The sequence below is a fragment of the Mobula hypostoma genome, chromosome 17 (genome assembly GCF_963921235.1).
Source record: "Mobula hypostoma chromosome 17, sMobHyp1.1, whole genome shotgun sequence".
Lineage (NCBI taxonomy): Eukaryota > Metazoa > Chordata > Chondrichthyes > Myliobatiformes > Myliobatidae > Mobula > Mobula hypostoma.
Genome location: NC_086113.1, coordinates 68,973,724 through 68,991,440, shown reverse-complemented (window position 1 = coordinate 68,991,440; position 17,717 = coordinate 68,973,724). Strand labels below are relative to the sequence as shown.

Below are 17,717 nucleotides of genomic sequence, written 5' to 3'. Positions count from 1 at the left end.
AACTAAATAAATATTTTATGTGAGAAATTCAAGTGTTGTCAGGGAGCAGAAGGGAGTGTAGTTACTCTTACCAAGGAGAAGGTGCTTAGGCTGCTGGAGGGTTTGAAGGCAGATAAGTCACCTGGACCAGATGGTCTATACCCCAGGGTTCTGAAAGAGGTACCTGAAGAGATTGTGGAGGCATTAGCAATGATCTTCCAAGAATCACTAGATTCTGGAATGGTTCCAGAGGACTGGGAAATTGCAAATGTCACTCCACTCTTCAAGAAGGGACAGAGGCAAAATAAAAGGAAATTATAGGTCAGTTAGTCTGATTTAGGTGGTTGGCAAAATGTTGGAGACCATTATTAAGGATGATGTCTCAGAGTACTTGGTGCCTCGAAATGATAAAATAGGCTGGTCAGCAAGGTTTCCTTAAAGGAGAAATCTTGTCTGACAAATCTGTTAGAATCCTTTGAGGAAATAACAGCCAGAATAGACAAAAAAAGTGTCAATAGATGTTGCTTACTTGGATTTTTGGAAGGCTTTTGACAAGGTGCCTCACATGAGTCTGCTTAACATGATATTACAGGAAAGATACTAGCATAGACAGAAGATTAGCTGTACGCCAGGAGGCAAAGAGTGGGATTAAAGGGGGCTGGTTGGCTGCTGGCGACTAGGGATTGGTGTTGAGACCACTTCTTTTCATGTTGTATCTCAATGGATTGGAGGATGCAATTGCTGCCTCACTTGCATTATCCAGCATACGTTTACATTAATTTCATTCAGCATTCCAATTAAATTATATATATTCATTTATATATTTTAGTAAAAGTTCACTAAACAGTAAACTTGTCATGGTCTATTCAGAAATGCCTGTGGCCCCCCCACTCTCTTGTTCTTTACTTGTAGCCCCTATGAAATCAGGCTTGACTCCTGGGAAGCCATATGGCCCATGTTGAGAACTGCTGGATTAGAATGGAAAAGCAAGGATGTAATGCTGACACTTTATAAGGCAATAAGGTTAGATTGCAGTTGGAGTATTGTGAGCAATTTTGGGACCCTTTCCCAGGGAGAGATGTGCTGGCATTGGAGAGGTCCAGTGGAGGTTCATGAGAATCATTCCAGGAACGAAAGGTTTAATATATGAGCATCGTTTGATGGTGCTGGGCCTGCACTCTCTAGAGTTTGGAAGAATGGGTTGGGGGGGGGAAGGGGGAATTCTCATTGAAACCTATCGAATATTGAAAGGCCTAGATAAAGTGGATGTGGAGAGATTGTTTCCTATAGTGGGGGAGTACAGCTTCAGAATAAAGGGCCATCCAAGATGAGGAGGACTTTCTTTAGCCAGAGGTCAGTGAATTTGTGGAATTCATCGCTACAGACAGCTGTGGAGGCCAAGTCTTTGGGATACGTAAAGCTGGGTAGATATGTTCTTAATTAGTCAGGGTGTCAAAGGTTACAGGGAGAAGGCAGGAGAATGGGATTGAGAGGGATAATAAATCAGCCATGATGGAATGTCAGAGCAGACTCGATGGGCTGAATGGCCTGTTTCTGCTCCTTTGTATTATTGGTGTCTTATAGAAATTTTACAATGGAATCAAAAAGCGTTTTTACCCAAAGTTCTATGAATAGTGAAATTTTAAATCTTGGAACATGGAACTTGCTCATTTGTGTTTTGCTTTTGCGGGAAATAGACAGTGCTTACAACTTTTAAAAAACTCCGCCCCCTTGTCTGCTGAAGGTACAGCCTACTAATGGTTGCAATGGACACCCATTGCCTTCCCACACAATGCTGGAGGAACTCAGCAGGCCAGGCAGCATCTATGGAAAAAAGTTCAGCTGATGTTTCGGGCCGAAACCCTTTGGCAGGACTGGAGAAAAAAAGCTGAGGAGTAGATTTGAAAGGTGGGGGGAGGGGGAGAGAGAAAGGCCAGGTGATAGCTGAAACTTGGAGGGGGAGGGATGAAGCAAGGAGCTAGGAAATTGATTGGTGAAAGAGACAGAAGGCCATGGAAAAAAGAAATAAAGGGGGTAGGGGAGGAGCACCAGAGGGAGGCAATAGGCGGGCAAAGAGGTAATATGAGAGAGGGACAAGGGGATGGGAAATGGTAAAGTGGGGTTGGGGGAGGCATTACTGGAAGTTTGAGAAAGCAATGTTCATGCCATCAGGTTGGAGGCTACCCAAACGGAATATAAGGTGCTGTTCCTCCAACCTAAGTGTGGCGTTATCCAGACAGTGCAGGAGGCCATGGATGGACATATTGGAATGGGAAAGGGAAGTGGAAATAAAATGGATGGCCACTGGGAGATCTCACTTGCTCTGACGGACAGAGCATAGATGCTTGATGAAGCAGTCTCCCGATCTATGTCAGGTCTCACTGATATACAGAAGGCCACACCAGTAGCACCAAACACAGTACATGACCCCCAACAGACTCACAGGTGAAGTGTCGCCTCACCTGGAAGAACTGCTTGGGGCCTGGAACGGTAGTGAGGGAGGAGGTGTAGGGGCAGGTGTAGCACTTGTTCCGCTTACAAGGATAAGTGTCAGGAGGGAGATCAGTGGGGAGGGATGAAGGAACAAGGGAGTTGTGTAGGGAGCAATCCCTGCAGAAAGCAGGAAGTGGGGGTGGGGAGGGAAAGATGTGTTTGCTGGTGGGATCCAGTTGGAGATGGTGTAAGTTTTGGATAATTATGTGCTGGACTCTGAGGTGTCCCTCTCCCCTCCCTCCACCTTTCAAATCTACTCCTCAGCTCTCTTTCTCCAGTGTGTCGAAGGATTTTGGCCCAAAATGTCGACTATACTTTTTTCCATAGATGCTGCTTGGCCTGCTGAGTTCCTCTAGCATTTTGTGTGTATTGCTTGGATTTTCATCAGCCTCTGTGTCAGCACATAATTCTCCGAAGCTTTTCCGAGCCTACTTCTTTGGCAAGAACTCTCCACCCAGCACCGATGACCCCAACTCCCCATCTTCAACCCTCCTCCTCTTCCTGGACACGTCATCCTGGTCTTCTGCCTGCTCTAGACTTTTTCATTGCCAAATGGTGATGAGACATCAACCTCTCTACAACTCCAATCTCACTCCTTCTGAATGCTCTGCTCTCCTCTCCCTCCGCACCAATCTTACCCTCACCATCAAACCCGCAGATTAGGGAGGTGCTGTAGCAGTCTGGCAAACTGACCTCTACCTTGCTGAGGCCCAGCGCCAACTCTCAGACACCTCCTCTTACTTACCCCTCGAACAAGACCCCACTAAGGAGCACCGGGCCATCGTCTCCCACACCATCACCAACCTTATTGACTCTGGGGATCTCCCATCTATTGCCATAAACCTCATAGTTCCCGCACCCTGCACCTCCCATTTCTAGAAACATAGAAAAACTACAGCACACTACAGGCCCTTCAGCCCACAATGCTGTGCTGAACATGTACTTACTTTAGAAATTACCTAGGGTTACCCATAACCTTCTATTTTTCTAAACTCCATGTACCTATCCAGGAGTCTCTTAAAAGACCCTATCGTATCTGCCTCCACCACCATTGCACGCACTCACCACTCACTGCGTAAAAAACGTACCCCTGCCATCTCCTCTGTACCTACTTCCAAGCACCTTAAAACTGTGCCCTCTCGTGTTAGCCCTGGGAAAAAAGCCTCTGACTATCCACACCATCAATGTCTCTCATCATCTTATACACCCCTATCAGGTCACCTCTCATCCTCCACCGCTCCAAGGAGAAAAGGCTGAGTTCACAACCTATCATAAGGCATGCTCCCTAATCCAGGCAACATCCTTGTAAATTTCCTCTGCACCCGTTCGATAGTTTCCACATCCTTCCTGTAGTAAGGTGACCAGAACTGAGTGCAGTACTCCAAGTGGGGTCTGAACAGGGTCCTGTATAGCTGTAACATTACCTCTCGGCTCTTAAACTCAATCCCACAGTTGATGAAGGCCAATACACCGTACGCTATGCCTCCTGCACAAGATCCACAAACCCTCTTGTCCTGGTAGACTCATTGTTTCAGCATCTTCCTGCCCCACTGAACTCATATCTGCATACCTCAACTCTGTTTTATCTCCCATAGTTCAACCCCTTCCTACCTACATCCATGACACTTCACACTCTAGATTTTTTCAATGATTCCAGTTCCCTGGCTCCCATCATCTTATTTTTGCTATGGATGTTCAGTCCCTATACACCTCCAGCCCCCACCAGGAAGGCCTCAAAGCTCTCCGTTTCCTTCTAGACACCAGACCCAACCAGTTCCCCTCCATCACCACTCTCTTCCACCTAGCTGAACTAGCTGAACCCAATCAGTTCCCCTCCACCATCACTCTCTTCCATCTAGCTGAACTTGTCCTCACTCGAAATAATTTCTCCTTTGGCTCCTCCCACTTTCTTCAAACAAAAGCTGTAGCCATGGGCACTCGCATGGGTCCCAGCTGTGTCTGCCTGTTTGTCAGCTATGTGGAACAATCCATGTTCCAGGCCCACATTGGTGTCCGTCCCCCAATTTTCTTATGCTACATCAACAACTGCATTGGTGCTGCTTCCTGCACCCTTGTTAAACTAGTCGACTTCATCAACTTTGCCTCTAACTTCCACCCTGCCCTCAAATTTGCCTGGTCTATTTCTGACACCTCCCTCCCCTTTCTCAATCTCTCTATCTCTATCTCTGGAGACAGCTTATCTACTGATGTCTATTATAAACCCAAGGACTCTCACAGCTACCTGGAATATACCTCTTCTCGCCCTGTTACTTGTAAAAACGCCATCCCCTTCTCTCAATTCCTCCATCTTCACCACATCTGCTCTCAGGATGAGGCTTTTCATTCTAGAATGAAGGAGATGACCTCCCTTTTCAAAAGACTTTGCCTCCTCCACCATCAACACTGCCCTCAACTGCATCTCTTCCATTTCACGCATGTCTGCTCTTACCCCATCTTCCCGCCACCCTACCAGGGATAGGGTTCCTCTAGTCCTCAACTACCACTCCATCAGCCTCCACGTTCAGCACATAATTCTCTGGAACTTCTGAAATCCCCAATGGGATCCCACCACCAAACACATCTTTCCCTCCTTCCCACTTTCCGCAGGGATTGCTCCCTACACGACTCCCTTGTCCAATTGTCCCTCCCCACTGATCCCCCTCCTGGCACTTATCCTTGCAAGCGGAACAAGTGCTACACCTGCCTCTACACCTCCTCCCTCACTACTATTCAGGGCCCCAAACAGTCCTTCCAGGTGAGGCGGCATTTCCCCGTGAGTCTGTTGGGGTCATACCGTATACTGTGTCTGGTGTTCCCAGTGTGGCCTCCTGTATGTTGGTGAGACTCAACGTAGATTGGGAGACCGCTTCGCCGAGCATCTTTGCTCCGTCTGCCGAAACAAGCGGGATCTCCCAGTGCCCACCCATTTTAATTCCATTTCCCATTCTCATTCCGACATATCCATCCATGGCCTTCTCAACTGTCACGATAAGGCCACACTAAAGTTGGAACACCTTGTATTCCGTCTGGGTAGCCGCCAGCCTGATGGCATGAACATCGATTTCTTGAACGTTCGGTAATGGCCACTCACCCCCACCCTCTGATTCACCAGTCCTCATCTCCTTTTCCCTATCTCACCTTATCTTCTTGTCTACCCATCGTGTCCCTCTGGTGCTCCTCCCCTTTTTCTTTTTCCCATGGCCTTCTATTCTCACCTTCTATCTCTTTCACCGCTCAACTCCCCAGCTATTTGTTTCATCCCTCCTCCTCCTGGTTCCACCCATTACCTTGTATTTCTCTCTCCCCTCCTCCACCTTTTAAATCTGCTTTGCATCTTTCATCTCCAGTCCTGCCGAAAGATCTCAGCCCGAAACGTCGACTGTACCTTTCTCCATAGATGCTGCCTGGCCTGCTGAGTTCCTCCAGCGTGTTCCTTGTTAGTACTGTACATACCACTCAACGTCAGGAAACTTTACTTACCAGCCTTTTGATGACCCTAAGTAGAAGCTTCTGCTGTTTTGGATCTCTCCTACATTTCAGTGCTTCTGCAAGTGAGCGCACATTTTCAGGAGACAAGCTGTCTTGATTTTCACCTCCGTACAGCTGAAGGATGAGGGACAGAGAATGCAGAGAACTCTCCTGCACATCTGGGTCATCACTAGAGAGCTGAAGATTGACAGGGGCTAGTTAGAGCACAATTTAGATTAGTATTTCTTACAGAGTAATGATTCCCTTCTCAAAACTGCTCCCACGTTCTCCTGTGATTGCACCTCCTCTCAAAAATTCAGAGGAAAAATGAATCACTCTTCCTTTAATGTTCCCGGCAATTGTAATCTTAATCTTCAATCTAAGACAACTATTGTCTCTGTCCTGAAATACATTGATAGACTTGCAGCCTTCACCCCTCACCACATTATAAAACCTGCTTAATTACTTCTGTTGTAGGTCATGAATTGTTCATCCTGTTTCTGCCTGGCCATGAAAATTTCGAGCATATTATTACATATATGCAGCATTTGTAGTATTTTACTTTTAGGGAAATACCATTCTTGTGGATTGTCTAGTGAAAGAACTGTCGATATTGTCGAGTTGAGTGGAAAGGCAGTAATTTTTCATCCCAGGGTTTGTGGAGGAAAGAAGATGGTAAAGCCGGTATACCAATCTATTTTGTTTTGAGAGGCAGCATTATAAAGCACACTGCTCTGGGTGTTAAGCTATTAAAATGTTAGAGTAATCAACTGCCCTGATCTTAGTCAGATGTGGATCATAGAAATTCATGGCTTAGAAGGAATCCACTCAACCCATCATGTACATTGTGAGCAAAATAGACTTTAGATTAATCCTACTTCCTAAGTCTTATTCCTCATCCCTGCAGTTCATGGTTCTTCAAGGATTCATTCAGAGACTTTGTAAATGTGATAACCGTTTCTTCCTCCCTCATCCTGTCTGGCGTTCCAGAACCCCACTATTTTCTGAGTAAAGTATTTTTTCCTCAACATCTCACTACAATTAATTTAATGTCTTCACTCAAAGGGTGATGAACCTTTTTGGAATTATCTATCCAAGAGAATTGTGAAGGCTGAGAAAATGATTATATTTACAAAAGAAATGGTTAGATTTTTGTGTATTGAGATAAGTGATGAATATGAAGTTAATGTAGTACAGTGATGATCAGTAGTGGAGAGCCTCCCTTTGCTCCTATTTCTTGTGATCATGTGTTCCAGCTTAAACCTATTCCTTTTGATGTTATTCTGTATTCTGAAGACTTCAGGAACATCTTCTTCACTCCCATTCCTTTTTCCACCAAGCTGGGAATCTACCACTCAATCCACAACCCTAGTTATGTGATTCACCGGGACCCTATACTCTACAATTCAATGCTCAATACGAATCATTCTATCTGCCCTCAACCAGAGAATTTAGGCTCACAAATGAACAACCTGATAACATGAGGTTTTCCACTGAGGTTGCATGAACTACAACTACAGGTCATGTGTTAAGGGTGAAATGTTTAAGGGGAACATGATGGGGAACTTCTTCATTCAGAGGGTGGTGAGAATGTGGAATGAGCTTCAGAGCAAGTGGTGGATGTGGGTTCGATTTCAACATTTAAGAGAAATTTGGATAGGTACATGGATGAGTGGGGTATGGAGGGCTATGATCTGGGTACAGGCTATTGGGACTAGGCAAGTTAATAGTTCAGCATAGACTAGATAGGCCGAAGGGCCTGTTTCTGTGCTGTAGAGTTCTATGACTCCACATCCAGCAGTTATTACAGTAGTACTTGACAGTGAGTCACTAACTTCAAAGACAATGAAAAGAAGGGAAACTGGAAGGAAAATTGGAACTGCTATTTTCATCAAGTATCTATTTACCAGCTTCAAAATTTGTCAAGTAAAAATTGTTCCTAAACTGAATTATTTATCTCCTGGCTGTAAATAGAATGATATCATGCTTCGATTTAACTGAAGTCATTCTTCAGATAAAATTATACAGATTTTAAATAATTGTAGCCACTGCTTTGTGGAGGACTAGATACAGGATTGAGGCCACAAGAGTGACAACAGGAACTGTAGATCTCTTGTTCCATGTTCCAGTGAATGCCGGTGGAGTCATATCAAAATTCTGATTGAATACTCTTCAAGAACATGTTGCTGTGTCAGCCCAGCCACTGAATCAGTAAGCATTCTTAAATTATTTCATGCTGGTTTCCACTACCCTTAGATGAGTTGCAAAAATAGAGTCATTTCGGGTGTACCACTCTATTGAATTTGATTTTATCTAAATTTGAAAAAAAAACAATGTTTGTCGTTAGAATCATAGAGTTATAGAAATGTACAGCACAGAAACAGGCCCTTTGGCCCATCTAGTCCATGCTGAGCCAATTAAACTGCCTACTCCCATTGACCTGCACCTGGACCATAGCCCTCCTTTTCCTACCATCCATATACTTAAATGTTGAAATTGAGCTCACATGCACCACTTATGCTGACAGCGTGTTCCACGCTCTCACGACCATCTGAGCGAAGAGTGAATTATTGTTTAAAAAAACATAATTTATCTGAAATCTAGCTGAAAATTCTCGTTTCTGCTGATTCTACCTGTGAACAAGTTCAGTACATGTACACTTTGGCCAAAATCTCCCAAAGATTCCTTCGTACTAGAAAGGAAGCATTTTCTTACCAGTTGAATAAGCAGGCTAATTAAGTTTGTCAGGGGTTTGTTGATAAGCAGAAGGTCTTCAGCAGCTTGGGTGTCCCCTCCCATGCCTGATTTTTGTGCCTTAGTGAGAAAATAGAAATAATATATTACAGTGTTTCCTCCTTTGAGGTACAAATGAGTGGCAGCAGTGGTGAAAAATGTCAGTGGATGACGGCGAGAAACAAGCCATAGCATTTTCAGGATGGTCAAAATGTTTCAACCCATAATTAGTTTGCTATTCATTTATGGTATTTTATCAATATTTGCATAGAAAAAATGATCATCATCTGGCAACTTCTCAGACAGTAAAACATGACAAATAGAAACTGGGTGATAACAGGACAAGCATTTATGAAGGAAAGCAGTGATCTCATATGAATATGTTTAGAGCTAGGAAATTCAAAGCAATTGAAAAATAAATGCTGGCAATGATAGAAAACTTTAAAATATTTTAATCAAAAATAGCCCCTGACACTTCAAGAGAACCAGAGTCAGAATCAGGTTTAATATCACTGGCTTATGTCATGAAGTTTGTTGTTTTACACCCAGTGGATTCCAGTTAATTGGGATACATTGGGACCAGTACTTTTTGGCCCAATTAAGTGGCTGTCCCAATTAACTAAAGTTTCATGGAAATTATTTAAAGGTATAAAAAAGACAAACTACTGCTCAACTAAATAACCATTTATATATTTAAATAAAGTATAGAACAAATTAGAATACTACCTCTACAGTACTATAAAACCGCGTATTAGTTCCTGATAGTTATCGATGGAGGAATTCATCTGACCAAAATCAGCGCAGACACCTAGTGCAGATAATGGACTGCCTTCATACAGTGCTTTAGTTGATTGCATCCTCCAAATCTCCATTTTCATTGTAACATTGTTGATACCTTCAAATTCTTCATTTCTAGTGAAACTGTTTCCTTTTCATTCACAGGCATTTCTGGCATTTTCAAGCCTGAATGTTTGGAGCCATGGTGAGCAAAACATTTCTGAACAGTCTAACTGCTTAACTCTCACCAACTCTCAGTGATAAGATCACTGCTTTTGAACACAAACACATACAACTGACACTATTCAAGAACTGATTGTTCTAGCCATGGTGTAGTGTCTATTAGCCAACCATGTGCACATGACTGACGCTAGTTAGAAATTGTTTGGCAACAACTTCCTGCCCCAATTAAGAAGTATAATGTCCCAAATAAACAATTATTTTCTTGATTTAATTTTTGTTCTTTAAGAGATGTCTCAAATAATTGGCTGCCCTGATTAACTGATGGCCAAATTAACTGGAATCTACTATATGAACAAGAGAAAATCTGCACTTGCTGAAAATCCAAGCAGCACACCCAAAATGCTGGAGGAACTCAGCAAGCTGGCAGCATCTATGGAAAAGAGTACAGTTGATGTTTTGGGCCGAGACCCTTCATCAGTCCCGAAACATTAACTATTTACTCTTTTCTATAGATGCTGCCTGGCGTGCTGAGTTCCTCCAGCATTTTGTGTGTGTTGCTTGGAATCTACTGCATACGTACTGTAAATTAAATTAAATCAGTAGTGCAAAAGGACGAGGAGAAACAACACTGCGGCAGTGTTCATGGGTTAATTGTCCATTCGGAAACTGATGAGGGAGTCTACAAGGGTTAGTTGTCCATCCAGAAACTGATGAGGGATTCTACAAGGGTTAATTGTCCACCCAGAAACTGATGAGGGAATCTACAAGGGTTAATTGTCCATCCAGAAACTGATGAGGGAATCTACAAGGGTTAATTGTCCATCCAGAAACTGATGAGGGAGTCTACAAGGGTTAACTGTCCATCTAGAAACTGATGAGGGAGTCTACAAGGGTTAATTGTCCATTCAGAAACTGATGAGGGAGTCTACAAGGGTTAATTGTCCATTCAGAAACTGATGAGGGAGTCTACAAGGGTTAATTGTCCATTGAGAAATCTGTTGGTGAAGGGGAAGGAGCAATCTTGAGGTAGTGCAGATGGGTCCAATATCTATTTAGAAATCTGATGGCAGAGGGGAAGAAGCTGTTTCTAAACGCAGCAGGTGTGTCTTCACATTCTGTACCTCCTTCGTGATGGTAGCAATCAGAAGAGGGCATCTCCTGGCCGATTGGGGTCCTTAATGATGGATACTGTCTTTCTGAGATATTGCCATTTGAAGGTATCCTGGATGCTGGGGAGGCAAGTACCCATGACGGACCAAGCTGAGTTTGCAACTTTCTGCAGCTTTTTCTGATCCTGTGCAGTGGCCCTTCCAAACCAGACAATGATCCAACCTGTCAGAATGCTCTCCATAGTACATCTGTAGAAATTTGCTAGTCCTTGCTGATATACCAAATCTCCTCAAAATCCTAATGAAATGTAACCACTCTTGTGCCTTCTTTGTAATTGCATCAATATGTTAAGCCTCCGATCAATCTTCAGAGATGTAGATAACCAGGAACTTGAAACTACTCAGCCTTTCCACTGTTGATTACTCAATGAGGACTAGTGTGTATTCCCTTGACTTTCCTTCCTGAATCCACAATCAATTTATTGGTCTTACTGACACTGAGTGCAAGGTTGTTGTTGTGACACCACTCAACTAGCTGATCTATCTCACTCCTGTATGCCTCCTTGTTACGTCTGAAATTCTGCCAAAAGTAGTTGTATCATCGGCAAATTTATAGATGGTGTTTGAACCATGCAGTCTGGGTGTAGAGAGAGTAGAGCAGTGGACTAACCATGCACCCCTGAGGTGCACCAGTGTTGATTGTCAGCGAGGAGGAAATGTTATTTTCCATCTGCACAGATTGTGGAACCTGATGAAGAAGTCAAGGATCCAGTTGCAGAGGGAGGTACAGAGACCCAAGCTTTGGAGCTTGTTGATTAGTACTGAGGGTTCAATGCTGAGCTGATGTAGAAACCTGATGTAACTATCGCTATTGTCCAAGAGGAGAGTGGAGAGCGAGTGAAATTGTATTCACCTTAAACCTACTGTGGTGACGGGCAAACCGCAACGGGTGAGGTCCTTGCTTAGGCAGAAGTTGATTCTGTCATGATCAACCTCTGGTAAACATAGAAACATAGAAAATAGGTGCAGGAGTAGGCCATTCGGCCCTTCAAGCCTGCACCGCCATTCAGTATGATCATGGCTGATCATCCAACTCAGAACCCTGTACCAGCCTTCCCTCTATACCCCCGATCCCTTTAGCCACAAGGGCCATAACTAACTCCCTCTTAAATATAGCCAATGAACTGGCCTCAACTGTTTCCTGTGGCAGAGAATTCCACAGATTCACCACTCTCTGTGTGAAGAAGTTTTTCCTCACCTCGGTCCTAAAAAGCTTCCCCTTTATCCTCAAACTGTGACCCCTCGTTCTGGACTTCCCCAACATCGGGAACAATCTTCCTGCATCTAGCCTGTCCAATCCCTTTAGGATTTTATATGTTTCAATAAGATCCCCCCTCAATCTTCTAAATTCCAACAAGTATAACCCTAGTCGATCCAGTCTTTCATCATATGAAAGCCCTGCCATCCCAGGAATCAATCTGGTGAACCTTCTTTGTACTCCCTCAATGGCAAGGATGTCTTTCCTCAGATTAGGGGATCAAAACTGCACACAATACTCCAGGTGTGGTCTCACCAAGGCCTTGTACAACTGCAGTAGTACCTCCCTGCTCCTGTACTCGAATCCTCTTGCTATGAATGCCAGCATACCATTCGCCTTTTTCACCGCCTGCTGTACCTGCATGCCCACTTTCAATGACCGGTGTATAATGACACCCAGGTCGCGTTGCACCTCCCCTTTTCCTGATCGGCCACCATTCAGATAATAATCTGTTTTCCTGTTTTTGCCACCGAAGTGGATAACCTCACATTTATCCATATTAAGTTGCATCTGCCATGAATTTGCCCACTCACCTAACCTATCCAAGTCACCCTGCATCCTCTTAGCATCCTCCTCACAGCTAATACTGCCGCCCAGCTTCGTGTCATCTGCAAACTTGGAGATGCTGCATTTAATTCCCTCATCTAAGTCATTAATATATATTGTAAACAACTGGGGTCCCAGCACTGAGCCTTGCGGTACCCCACTTGTCACCGCCTGCCATTCTGAAAAGGTTCCGTTTATTCCCACTCTTTGCTTCCTGTCTGCCAATCAATTCTCTATCCACATCAATACCTTACCCCCAATACCGTGTGCTTTAAGTTTGCACACTAATCTCCTGTGTGGGACCTTGTCAAAAGCCTTTTGAAAATCCAAATATACCACATCCACTGGTTCTCCCCTATCCACTCTACTAGTTACATCCTCAAAAAATTCTATGAGATTCGTCAGACGTGATTTTCCTTTCACAAATCCATGCTGACTTTGTCTGTTTATTTCACCGCTTTCCAAATGTGCTGTTATCACATCTTTGATAACTGACTCTAGCATTTTCCCCACCACCGATGTTAGGCTAATCGGTCTATAATTCCCTGGTTTCTCTCTCCCTCCTTTTTTAAAAAGTGGAGTTACATTAGCCACCCTCCAATCCTCAGGAACTAGTCCAGAATCTAAAGAGTTTTGAAAAATTATCACTAATGCATCCACTATTTCTTGGGCTACTTCCTTAAGCACTCTGGGATGCAGACCATCTGGCCCTAGGGATTTATCTGCCTTTAATCCCTTCAATTTACCTAACACCACTTCCCTACCCACATGTATTTTCCTCAGTTCCTCCATCTCACTGAACCCTCAGTCCCCTACTATTTCTGGAAGATTATTTATGTCCTCCTTAGTGAAAACAGAACCAAAGTAATTATTCAATTGGTCTGCCATGTCCTTGCTCCTCATAATCAATTCACCTGTTTCTGTCTGTAGGGGACCTACATTTGTCTTAACCAATCTTTTTCTTTTCACATAATCTTTTTTCCCCTTCCTAATTAAGCCCTTTGTCCTCCTCTGCTGAACTCTGAATTTCTCCCAGTCCTCAGGTGAGCCACTTTCTCTGGCTAATTTGTATGCTACTTCTTTGGAATTGATACTATCCCCAATTTCCCTTGTCAGCCATGGGTGCTCTACCTTCCCTGATTTATTCTTTTGCCAAACTGGGATGAACAATTGTTGTAGTTCATCCATGCGATCTTTAAGTGCTTCCATTGCATATCCACCGTCAACCCTTTAAGTGTCATTTGCCAGTCTATCTTAGCTAATTCATGTCTCATACCTTCAAATTTACCCTTCTTTAAGTTCAGCACCTTTGTTTCTGTATTAACTATGTCACTCTCCATCTTAATGAAGAATTCCACCATATTATGGTCACTTTTACCCAATTATGGACTCTCACGACATGATTGCTAATTAACCCTTCCTCATTGCTCAATACCCAGTCTAGAATAGCCTGCTCTCTAGTTGGTTCCTCGACATGTTGGTTCAAAAAACCATCCCGCATATATTCCAAGAAATCCTCTTCCTCAGCACCCTTACCAATTTGGTTCACCCAATCTATATGTAGATTGAAGTCACCCATTATAACTGCTGTTCCTTTATTACACACATTTCTAATTTCCTGTTTAATACCATCCCCAACCTCTACTACTGTTAGGTGGCCTGTACACAACTCCCACCAGTGTTTTCTGCCCCTTAGTGTTATGCAGCTCTACTCATATCGATTCCACATCCTCCCGGCTAATGTCCTTCTTTTCTATTGCGTTAATCTCCTCTCTAACCAGCAATGCTAGTTACTGGTTAGTCCGCCTACCCCACCTCCTTTTCTTTCATGTCTATAACTCCTGAATATTGAATATCCCTGAATGTTGAGCTCCCATCCTTGGTCACCCTGGAGCCATGTCTCTGTGATCCCAACTATATCATATTCATTAATAATAATCTGCACTTTTAATTCATCCACTTTGTTACGAATGCTCCTTGCATTGACACACAAAGCCTTCAGGCTTGCTTTTACAACACTCTTAGCCCTTATACAATTATGTTGAAAAGTGACCCTTTTTGATTTTTGCCCTGGATTTTCTGGCCTGCCACTTTTACTTTTCACCTTACTACTTTTTGCTTCTACCCTCATTTTACACCCCTCTGTCTCTCTGCACTGGTTCCCATTCCCCTGTTGTGAACTAACCTCCTCTCTCCTAGTCTCTTTAATTTGATTCCCACCCCCCAACCATTCTAGTTTAAAGTCACCTCAGTAGCCCTCGCAAATCTCCCCGCCAGGATATTGGTCCCCCTAGGGTTCAAGTGTAACCTGTCCTTTTTGTACAGGTCACACCTGCGCCAAAAGAGGTCCCAATAATCCAGAAACTTGAATCCTTGCCTCCTGCTCCAATGGTACTTCATCACCGTAAATGCTTCTGGTTTGAGATGGCATTGGTGAAGCCTAATGGCTACTCACTAGCAGCAAATAAAACAAACAAAAACAAGGAATACAACTAAGTACTTTACTAATAACACTTTTTTCATATAAAAAGAGTTTTCAGGTATATGGAGGAATTTAAGGTGGGGGCTTATATGGGAGGCAGGGTTTGAGGGTCGGCACAACATTGTGGGCCGAAGGGCCTGTACTGTGCTGTACATGTTCTATGTTCTAAAATTTATGGTAAATGATCACTGCAAACAATGGAGAGGTGAGCAAAGGTGAAGCAGAGTTGAGAGTTGAAGTGTGCAGGTGCAAAGCAAAATCGAGGTGAGATTCAGGCATGTTTGGAGGTGTGGTTGGTGGAGCAGAGGAGAGGCAAATTTGAGATTGCCCAGCTAAACTGAGTAAACTGAGAGTGAGGTTTGATTGATCTAAGCACCGGGCTGATTTGGAAAGTTCAGGTAGTGGTGATGTCCAGAACCAGAGCATACTGATGCAATGGGGCCTGGGTCCTTGTGCAAGGAACAACCCGATGTCTGGACGATTTAAAAGCCTGGCCAGATGGATTGAAGACGTCGGGACAAGAGACAACGATTGGTTGGTTCTGCTCACTGTTCCACAACATTTACTCGGTTCTGCGCTGAACTGAGGTTTAGGCTATGGCCTGGTCTGGCTGCTCTAGGATCCGTGTCTGAGGTCTTCGTGATGTTTAATCGGCCCTGCACTGAACTGAAGCTGAGGCTGTGGCCTTCTTTGGCCTTCATAATATGGACTCTTTGTTCGTAATGCTATTTGCTTACTTCTATTGTATGCATAATTTTTGTTTCTCTCTGCACACTGGCTGTTTGACAGCCTTCTTTTTTATGTGTTCTGGGATTCTTTATTTTGTGGTTCCCTGTAAAAAGACAAACCTCAGGTTGTATGATGTATACATACTTTGAACTTTGAATTTTCATGTGATTGTAACTGGGTGATGGTCATAGAAGCAGCTCTTGGCACTGGTGTGATTGTCTCCCTTTTGAAGTAGGGTGGAAACCTCCCACTGCAGCAGTGTGTGATTGACGATGTTGTTGAACATTTTCTTCAGTTGGTTGGCACAGGTTTTCAGGGCCCTACCAGGTATACCGACAGGGCCTGACGCTTTGCAACAGTTTACCCTCTTGAATGATGATCTGATGACAGCGTCTGAGACAGAGATCACACAAGTATACAGTGGCTTGCAAAAGTTTGGGCATCCCTGGTCAAAATTTCTGTTACTGTGAATAGCTAAGCAAGTAAAAGATGAACTGATTTCCAAAAGGCATAAAGTTAAAGATGACACATTTCTTTAATATTTTAAGCGATTACTTTTTTATTTCCATCTTTTACAGTTTCAAAATAACAAAAAAGGAAAAGGGCTGAAGCTAAAGTTTGTGCACCCTGCAAGGTCAGTACTTAATAACACTCCCTTTGGCAAGTATCACAACTTTAAAATGCTTTTTTTAGCCAGATAAGAGTCTTTCAATTCTTGCTTGGGAGATTTTCGTCCATTCTTCCCTGCAAAAGGCTTCTAGTTCTGTGAGATTCTTGGGCCGTCTTGCATGCACTGCTCTTTTGAGGTCTATCCACAGATTTTCAATGATGTTTAGGTCAGGGGACTGTGAGGGTCATGGCAAAACCTTCAGCTTGTGCCTCTTGAGGTAGTCCATTGTGGATTTTGAGGTGTGTTTAGGATCATTTCCCTGTTGTAGAAGCCATCCTCTTTTCACCTTCAAGCAACACATATCAAAGTTGCTGGTCCTGACGAAGGGTCTCGGCCTGAAACATCAACTGTACCTCTTCCTAGAGATGCTTCCTGGCCTGCTGTGTTCACCAGCAACTTTGATGTGTGTTGCTTGAATTTCCAGCATCTGCAGAATTCCTGTTGTTTACTCTTTTCACCTTCAGCATTTTTACAGATGGTGTGATGTTTGCTTCCAGAATTTGCTGGTATTTAATTGAATTCATTCTTCCCTCTACCAGTCAAATGGTCCCCGTGCCACTGGCTGCAACACAAGCCCAAAGCATGATCGATCCACCCCCGTGCTTAACAGTTGGAGAGGTGTTCTTTTCATGAAATTCTGCACCCTTTTTTCTCCAAACATTTCTTTGCTCATTGCGGCCAAAAAGTTCTATTTTAACTTCATCAGTCCACAGGACTTGTTTCCAAAATGCGTCAGGCTTGTTTAGATGTTCCTTTGCAAACTTCTGACACTGAATTTTGTGGTGAGGACACAGGAAAGATTTTCTTCTGAAATATTTGTGCAGGTGTCGCTGCACAGTAGAACAGTGCACCACCACTCCAGAGTCTGCTAAATCTTCCTGAAGATCTTTTGCAGTCAAACGGGGGTTTTGATTTGCCTTTCTAACAATCCTACGAGCAGTTCTCTCGGAAAGTTTTCATGGTCTTCCAGACCTGAACTTGACCTCCACCGTTCCTGTTAACTGCCATTTCTTAATTGCATTACGAACTGAGGAAATGGCTACCTGAAAACGCTTTGCTATTTTCTTACAGCCTTCTCCTGCTTTGTGGGCATCATTTATTTTAATTTTCAGAGTGCTAGGCAGCTGCTTAGAGGAGCCCATGGCTGTTGATTGTTGGGACAAGGTTTGAGGAGTCAGGGTATCTATAAAGCTTTGAAATTTGCATCACCTGGTCTTTCCTAACAATGAT

General features: G+C 43.6%; 1 protein-coding gene across 6 annotated transcripts in view; it reads right to left on the bottom strand.

Moving 5' to 3' along the window:
• The window catches only part of ulk4 (unc-51 like kinase 4), a 755,583-nt gene that overhangs the window by 83,157 nt on the left and 654,709 nt on the right, over positions 1–17,717 (bottom strand). For all 6 annotated transcript variants that reach the window (XM_063070087.1, XM_063070088.1, XM_063070093.1 and 3 more), the window contains exons 34-35: positions 8,656–8,754; positions 5,953–6,138 (exon numbers count right to left, since the gene is read on the bottom strand). In XM_063070087.1, coding sequence (XP_062926157.1) covers positions 5,953–6,138; positions 8,656–8,754 — 285 coding nt within the window. The remainder of the gene's footprint in view (positions 1–5,952; positions 6,139–8,655; positions 8,755–17,717) is intronic.